Consider the following 8,957-nt stretch of genomic DNA (forward strand, 5'->3'; position numbering starts at 1 on the left):
ACCATTGGCTTTTTTAAACGTAATGAAAAAGAACAGGAATAGAGCTATACAAAATTGATGTTTAATAATAATAATGTATTATGTACAAAGTTAAAACATTACTATGTTAAAGAAGTAATTAAGCTACCTCAACTTATAATGTTTTTTGTATTAAAATGTAATCACAATTAATAAAAATGTTAACTATGAACTCTGTATAAATAATCGTAATATATACAGGATTCTTCTCAGAATATTTCAAACTTTTTTATCCAATTCACATACAATTTTTTTTTATTGAACATACATCTTACATTTTTCAACATTATTTGTAAATTTACAATATTCTTAAGGCAGCTTTGAGACAGAGTATTTAGTTCTGTCTCTGGATTAAGTCCGACCTTATACCGGGTCTACTCGGTTACTTAATATCTATAGCTTAATCTACTTAACCTTCTTAACCTACTTAACCTACTTAACCTACCTAACCTACCTAACCTACCTAACCTACCTAACCTATTTAACCTACTTAACCGTATTAACCTAACCAAGGCTTTTTATGTTAAGGTATGTATTAATGGCGTAAAATGTACTTTAGCCCCTGTTCGTATTGTCTTAATTGCTACCATTTTACATTTAATATCAGTTATTGGAATAGTTCGAAGCGTTGTTGAAATGTCGTTTTCGTATGCAATATAGTTATAGATTTTATTGGAGGGAATAGGAGTAGTAAAAGCTTGAAAACGTCTTACCAAAGGATACCCATGTACAACGACTGATCCTGATTCCTCGATGACTTTTTCGTACTTAACTATGATATTTCTTTTTGTTAAAAACCAAGAATCCTTAAAAATTTTCCTTAACAAAAATCCTTGCCTAACTTGCAAAATTGTCTCATCCTTTTTTACTTTAAGTGTAGGATACGTCATACTTTCCTGGTTTCTTTGTGCTGCAGTGTCTATGTCTCGCAACAATATAATTTTTCCTATCGCTTGATGCAAACTTCGGTAGCCAGATTTTACGTAACTATGTTTGATTATTTGTAACATATTTTCACAGGAATGTGTTGACAAAGTAATCAGAGGGCCTAAATTGTTAACCTCTTCGTATACATGAAGCAAGAGATGAACATTACTCACTAGATGTATGCGATCGTACACAACACTATAATCCTCAACAAATTTCCTCAACAATGTACCGGCATACTCCCACTGGTCCTTAAATGCCCATGATGATAATATAGTTATAGCGCAATATAATAATTTAAAATGTTCGTATGCTAGTCTACCTATTCTATCTTGCAAAACAACTATACCTGCGCAATGTAAAAAACTACCGAATTCAGTACCTTTCCAAAAGTGAAGATAATTAAGAGACCTAAACTTCCTATGAATTTCTGTGGGCAGCAGTATACTTATAAGCTCTTCTGATATTTCATCTATGTCTTCCTTGCACCATTTTTTAAAGGGGGCAAGAGCTCCTTCGACCCAGGCTAGCAGAAGCTTGAAAACAATACCCAATTGTATTAAATGTAATAAATCGCTAGTAGCTATACCTTTTATCATGTCGAATTTTTTTAGATCTGTAAGAGGGGTTTTCCCTCTTCGATGGCCTGTAGAACTGGGTTTTTCTTCTCTAAATTCCTTATCTGTTCTTGGTGGAGCTGTTGTATCCTCGAAAATAACTTTTTTTGGTGTTTTTAGGGAAGTACCACAGCATTTACATTTTAAACACCCATGTACTCCGTTGTAGTAGCAAACTTCTGCAATAAAATTGTACAACGAAATTCATACACATTATCAAAATTAAAATAAAAGAGCGATTCCAATTACTCACGTTTAATAAATGCGCGTGCAGGCGAGTCAGCGATTATGACTCTAACCGAAACAGTTATTTTTTTGCCGTTTAGGTTCATTTTGTGATCATGTAGCCTATTTAGTTCCTCCACCAAAGGTCTCAGGAAAGGCTCAACATTGTTTGGTTTAGAAGTGCCGCAAAATATCCCTACCACCATAACAGGAACATTCGGCATATTGTGCAACTGCATCAGTATAGGCCACATCTGTATAGCGCTGCGGTTATAAATGGGTGTTCCATCCACTGAAAGATTCAGCTCAAATTCATCTTCTGATACGTCCACGCCACTGAATAAAAATTAAAGAAAATGATAGTAACGTTAGAAATGCATTACTCAATTACTTTAACAATAAATAGTTTACCGGAAATAATGCTGAAAACAACATTCAACGCCTTGGTACCACATTTCACCTCCACCTGGAACCTTAGTAATCTGCTCGCTGACGTTAACCGGAGCTTTCAGCAATGTCCTAACATCCTGTGGAAGAGATGAAAAAGCAGAAAGAGAAGACGCTTTTCGCAGTATTCCTAGTAAATTATTACTCCCGCTACGAGCAACTTTATTGCGAATAAACCATGTTCGCAAAGAGTCTCGTAGCTTCGCGCTTTCTGGATCAGTTTCCAGGCTCGCCTCCTCCAAAAACTCTCCCTCCAAATACTCTTCCTCTAAATACTCTTCGCCATCAGTATCTTCGTTGTGGATGGATCCTTCATCGCTAGCACGTTCGTCATCTATATTGTTTTCGTCCAAATACTCCTCTTCCATTGATGCCACAGGACCTTCACAGGGTTCATTCATAGCAACATCTACAATTAAACAATAAAAAGAGATGTTAGTTGATTTTTTGATTGATTTAAATCAAGCAAAACCATAATAAGTCTAGCAAATACCCTCGGCAGATTGCTGAGCTGCTGGCTGGCTGCTGGGTCCGGCAGGATCATTTTGCAATGCCCACTCCTTTTCAAACTGCTCTTCCAGTTTCGCGGCTTTTTTATAAAGCTCTCCACTTCGCTTTAACTTTTTTGGGAACATTTTCGACGACTAAATCTTCCGTCTGAAATGGCAAATAAAAAAAAAACAACACTTCTACGGATCTTTTAACGTTCAAAACTGTTGTGGGCAGCCGTGCGTGCCGACCCCTGGACTTGCCGTGGCAGTTGCGCTGCCACCGGTCAACGTCCAGGGGGACAACAGTGTGTACACGCACACTGTCGCACACACTAAGCGTGCAAGGCTTAGTGTGTGCCGAGCGCCTAGGCAGAGTGTGCACGAAGGCCGATCGAGCAGGAGCTCTCGGCAGGGGCGCTCGGTGCGGCTGGCGCGCGGCCTACGTTGTAAAGTGTTGTACGTTTTAACGTGTTTGTATTTCGTGTATATTATTTATAAATGTAAAGTTCTAAGTGTATAAATAAAGAGCAAATAGTGCAGTTCACAACAAAAACAGTTTGGCTTTGTTGAACGAATTTTTGATGAGCAAAATCAATTTTGTTTTGCTTTGGCGCAATTTAAATTCGTTCAGCATTTTTTTATAACTTTATCACTCCTAAAACTGTAAAACGATATAGAAAATTTCGAGATAAACGTAAATTGATTCGCAGAGCGACACATGCAGTTTGTGAACAACAAGTTTATTATTTTTCCCGCAAGATATACTTTCAATGGATGAATAAATACTAAAATTCAATAAATCATGTTTTTAATGTTTAACGCAACTCGTACTGAGCCTAATCCTCCCATCTGCGTATAGAGGCCCGATTTATGGGAAATATAAATCCGCTATATGCATGTTTGAAAGTTGTTCACTTAGTCCTAGTTATACAGCTCCGATTGTTTCACTATATTGCATTGTACCACGCGTTTTTGGGTTGATGTGCCATGAAAAATTGTAATTGTTCAACGTTCATAGCGTACGATTTTGCAATCCTTTCAAGCAAGCATTTTACTGCACTTGGATGATGATTCGTAGCAAGTACATGATAGTTCGAAGCAAGTCTACGCATGATAAAATGGATGGAGCGTGGTAGAATCTCTACCACAGAATTATTTAGAATCACTGGGAATAATTTGATAATTATTGATACACTTTCAACACGTGTGTAGAAAAAAACAATGATGTCTTTTGATTTGAATGCCTCAATGATTCAATCACTCTACCATTGCTTGATGCCTCGGAGAATGGAAACACCGCAAATAAATAAAAATCATCCAAGCACCCATAGTTGGTTAGCAAAACCGTTCTATAGTGAGAAACTTTTTCGTGCAGGAAGATCCTATGATGAGCAAGCGTCACCTATGAGCGTAACGTGAGCGTCACCTCTTACTTCGTTTTGTATAGGGAGACTAGCTTAAGATGGCCCGGTTACAGGATTTTGCAACAGAATCACGAGTGTTTTTGTATCACTCGAGACTGTACTCAAACACCTTCACATGCAGTCCTGTTTCCCCTATCTTTATTGATATTTTCTTTTACGATCGAGCACATCGTCCTTACATGGCCTGAACAACAATTCTCCATGATGTTTGGTCCCATGTTTGATACCCATTCTCCGACAAAACTTACTTTATCTGATCCAGATTACCGACCCCTTCTTGGCGAGACATGACTTCGGTATCCTCAAAACAAGCCCCAGCGATCGTATCCTGTCAGCCTTCACTTTCTCAGGGTGCTCTATCCGCCGTACAGCTCAGCAAACTCGTTGTTCATCCTTCTCCTCCAAACTTCATGCTCGAACACACCACCAAAGGTGGTCGGAAAATGCGTCACTCAAACACGCTCAAAGCGTTTGGGTCTTTCGCTCGGATGATCCAAGACTCGGGTCCATAGGGGACCACCGGGCGAATCAGTGTGCGTTATATTTAATATTTCATGCAGACTGAGTCTTCTGGTTCTCACCAGTCGATGAAGCCCATAGTATACACGATTCCCCTGCACGGAATTTGCTGCTGATGTTGTTGTTCGAAGTAACAACCATACCAAGATTAAAAAAAACTCCTCTACGACCTCGAGACTGTCGCCGTCAACTAATAAACTGCTCCCCAGTTGGTCTGAGTCTGACCAATGATTGTTGATTTGCATTTGAGTCACCTGCATTTATACGCCTCACACACACTCGCTATTTCTCAATAATGAAACATTAACCATTTGTCGCGCAGTTCGGAGCAGTAGCTTAAGACAGGCACAGTACACGCCGACTTAAGCACAATAATAAACGCACCAATTGGCTCTTGGCAAATAATGGCTTCATTAATTTATTCAATTGATTTTATACTCTAAAAATGCTGACCGTCGTCGATCAGCATATTCTTCGTAATCTATTCTTCTTTGCCTATTTTTCCATTTAATTGTTAAACCAGCACGCATCGCTGGCGCGTTGCATAACATAGCTAGTCAGTATTTATTGACCTAGCAACGCTTTGTTTTTTAAGCCTAAATTGTCGTCAGCGACATCCCTCCCCCCGTAAATCCTCGTAGGGGAGTTACAATTCTAGGTTTAAAGTGGGTGGCCTGCATGGAGGAGGACCAATATTTTGTTTTAGATATTTCTTGATTAACATCGCGGAAACCAAGATGACCGTAATAGAAACACTTAGTATGGTTATCGAGAAAAGTACATAGTTACTGGTTACCGATTCTACTTCGTTGGACTTATCTTCTTTTGATATGCTTAAATTTAACATGGGTTTAAAATATGCTCTAACTTGCTCAGATTTTATTTGCATCGTCGGTTGTATTTCGAACTTGCTCGTCAAAATGCTACAGTCTAGTGACAAGGTTGTGATTCCAATTGAGCAGCTTGGGGTAGTGAGTGTTTTATTACATTTTAGTAGTATCTTATCAGGGTTGGTAGAGAAGAACAGAATACTGTTTGGATTTGTAAGTTGTATAAATTCAGTGACCTCTGACTCTATTTCCTTTGAACTACATCTGGTACTACTTTCTGTGTGTAGTAATGCTGATGCTATGCAGTCTGGTTCTCGTTGTATTATTTTCTCAGAAGATATGTAGTGCGATTCGTTCAGTTTAACAATTTCCTTCGGATATAAGTAACTAGTTTCGTTGATGGCTATTGTATTTTCGTGTATGTCTAAAATCGTATGATTGGCAAAGTTTGGAATGGCTATGACTTTAAACATCTCGTAATTTTCTATCGATACAATTATGTTTTTGATAGAAAAGACTATTTCACCCTTTTCTATCCTCCTATTGGTTATTTCCGAGTATTCTAAAACGTTATAATGACTTGCCATCTTTCTTCGTATAGTTTGTTTTAACATCGCTTCATCCTCTAAATATAATTGGTTTGAATCTATTTCGTGATACTTATTTATCATGTCTTGTACTAGAGCGGTTGTAAGCATGATCGTTTCTTGTATATACTTTGTTAGAACTTCATTTTTGTTATGCTTAAATTCTTTGCTGAGAACATCTATATCATCATAGAGTTTGTCTATTAGGTGACGTAAATTTTCTGTTAACTCATTGTGTTTTTTATCTGTTTGGGTCAAACGGTCGGACACATGTGTAATTTTTGTATCCTCTGCTGCTCTGAAGGCTGCTAATTGCTCGTCTATGTCGTCTCCCCCGAACATGAAATCTTTTAATATACCAAATATCCCTCGGGAGCGTTTTGTCCTTTTGTGACTTATTCCTTGAATTAGTTGAATTGCATGGTTGCATTCGCGCTGAAGTGTAACCTTTAGATCTGAGAGTTCAGAGTCCGTACTATTAACGGAGTTCAATACTATGGTTAAGTGTTTTTTCAACGTTTGTAACGTATCCGTATCATTTTCCGGACGTGTCCCCGTATGGAATGTCGTTTCCCATGCTCCTTTTTTCAATAGGAGTGTCCCAATATGATCAAAGTATATTCCTGGTTCAGGGATAGGTACGATCGATAAGCATTCGACTTTAAACAGAGCGGCTATGTATATTGTTATTTTAAGGATGAGCTCCATGATACGGGCCTAATTTTGAGCTTTTTCCTTTTTGGTATTTGACTTGCTAGTTCTTCTGCTTTAGCTTTTATAACGTTAAGATTTGTTTCCTTCCTTTTTCCCCAATTTGGAAATGTTTGATCTCGTTTTACCTCGAGTACTGCTAGTTTTACAGTTGGCCTATTAACTACATTATTACCTACTTTGATTCGTGCTGAACGAGTTTGTCCGTCTACGCCAGTTACCAGCTCGCAGATTCGGCCTTTAAACCACTTTCCTTTCCTTTGTTCATCGGGAAACGTGACAATATCGCCTATTTGTAATGGTTTGGCCGGTTGAGTCCACTTTTCTCGTATAGAGAGCTTTGGGAGATACTCAGCTATCCACCGTCGCCAATATTGTTGTGTGATTGCCTGGGCCCTTTTCCAATCGGACCGTACCAATTCTGTTTTGGTGATATCTGAGATATTCGGCTCTGCCTCGCCGGAACAACCTAGCAAGAAATGAGCTGGAGTTAGGGGCTCGTCATCTTCTTGTTCTAGTGTTAAGTGAGTCAATGGTCGATTAATTGTTAGGAACTCTATCTCAGTTAGTATTGATCTGAGAACGTGTTCTTTATAACTCTCAGCCATGGGAAGCAGACTCTTGATTTCTACAACCATTCGCTCCCACGCACCTCCAAAATGAGGGGCGCCTGGTGGGTTAAAGATCCATTCTATGCCTTCTGAGGCACATCGATGTCTTATTTGTTTCATCTTATTGTCGGCTCCGACAAAGTTGGTCCCATTATCGCTGTATAGGAAAGATACCTTTCCTCTTCTGTATTGCAATTTTTTTAAGCAAACAATAAAGGTGCTTGCCGTTAGATCAATGGCTATTTCTATATGGATTGCTCTTGTGGTTAAACACGTAAATATAACACCCCACCTTTTTTCTGACCGTCTGCCTATCGTAACGAATAGGGGGCCGAAGTAATCTACTCCACAATGCGTAAATGGTTTTTTAAACACTGCTGTTCTACATGTTGGCAGTGGTGCCATTATTGGTGGGATTGGTTTAGTTCGTGCGTTTTTGCAGTATTGACATTTGTTTATTACGTGCTTAAGACTGCTTCTGAGATCTATCACCCAGAATTTTTGACGAACTGCAGCCATCACTGATTCGCTCTTCTGGTGGTAGTACCTCTCATGATAATGTTGCAGGATAAGGTTTGTAATGTGATGCCCTTTTGGTAGGACAATAGGGCTACGTGCGTTAAATTGAAGAAATTTAACGTGTTCAAGTCTTCCTCTAGAACGCATGATCCCATCTTGGTCCAACATAGGGCACAGGCACCTATCTTTACTGCTGCCATTAATCGGGTTCTTCAATGAGAGCTGTATCATCTCCGTTTGAAAGCTTTCCCATTGAGCCTTTTTTATTAAGTGGCGCTCAGCTATGTCAAGGGTAGCTTTATCGATTGCTGTCGAAAATGACAGGGATTTAGCCTTACTTTTTAACCAATCCAAGTACTTTAGTGCGTACGCTACCGATCGTTTTAGACGGTGCCAGTTGGAACACCATTCGACGGAAATGGCGTCATAATCTATTCTTTCCACTGTTTTCGAAGTATTTACCCTTTTCCGGTCTTCAAATGTGTCCGGAATGTCTGGTGTTAGTATTTTTATTTCTAAATTTTTGAGAAAGTCGAGACCATTTAACCATATTGACTTTTTCTTACAAGTTTTTGTAGCTTCGTCAGCAGGGTTTTCTGCAGATGCTACCCAGTTCCACTGCTTCGGAGAGTTGAACTCCAAAATTTCTCCGATTCTCAGGTCTACGAACTGATTATATGTTCTAGGTTCTGAGTTAAGCCAAGCTAGAACTGTTTTTGAATCGGTCCAAAAGAATTCTGTTTGAACCTTTAACCGCAATTCCCTCTTGATTGATTCGTTTAGGCGAGTGCATAGCACTGCCCCTTGCAATTCAAGCCTAGGGATCGACAGTGGTTTGGTAGGAGCGACTCTTGATTTTGCGGCCACGATACTTATGTCGATGCCTAAGTCGTGGACTTTCCTAAGATACGTGACTGCGGCAAAGGCTTTTTCTGACGCGTCTACGAAAGTATGGAGCTCCCTGATCTTTTTCAATCGTACATCTAGGTATGGATATGTTGATCGAGTTTTCGATTCGGCTTATCCAGTTT

At 39.1% G+C, this 8,957-nt stretch overlaps 1 protein-coding gene across 1 annotated transcript; it reads right to left on the minus strand.

The window, feature by feature from the left end:
- Positions 1 to 263: 263 nt before the first annotated feature.
- Positions 264 to 3,141, minus strand: LOC133391313 (uncharacterized). Its single transcript, XM_061644550.1, has 4 exons — positions 2,728 to 3,141; positions 2,199 to 2,643; positions 1,816 to 2,123; positions 264 to 1,741 (listed from the first exon to the last, which is right to left on the minus strand). Exons 1-4 carry the CDS (start codon positions 2,867 to 2,869, stop codon positions 537 to 539), a joined length of 2,100 nt encoding a protein of 699 aa, XP_061500534.1. The 5' UTR covers positions 2,870 to 3,141; the 3' UTR covers positions 264 to 536.
- Between the last annotated feature and the right edge of the window lie 5,816 nt (positions 3,142 to 8,957).

Source organism: Anopheles gambiae, chromosome 2 (assembly GCF_943734735.2).
Source record: "Anopheles gambiae chromosome 2, idAnoGambNW_F1_1, whole genome shotgun sequence".
In the NCBI taxonomy this organism is placed as follows: domain Eukaryota; kingdom Metazoa; phylum Arthropoda; class Insecta; order Diptera; family Culicidae; genus Anopheles; species Anopheles gambiae.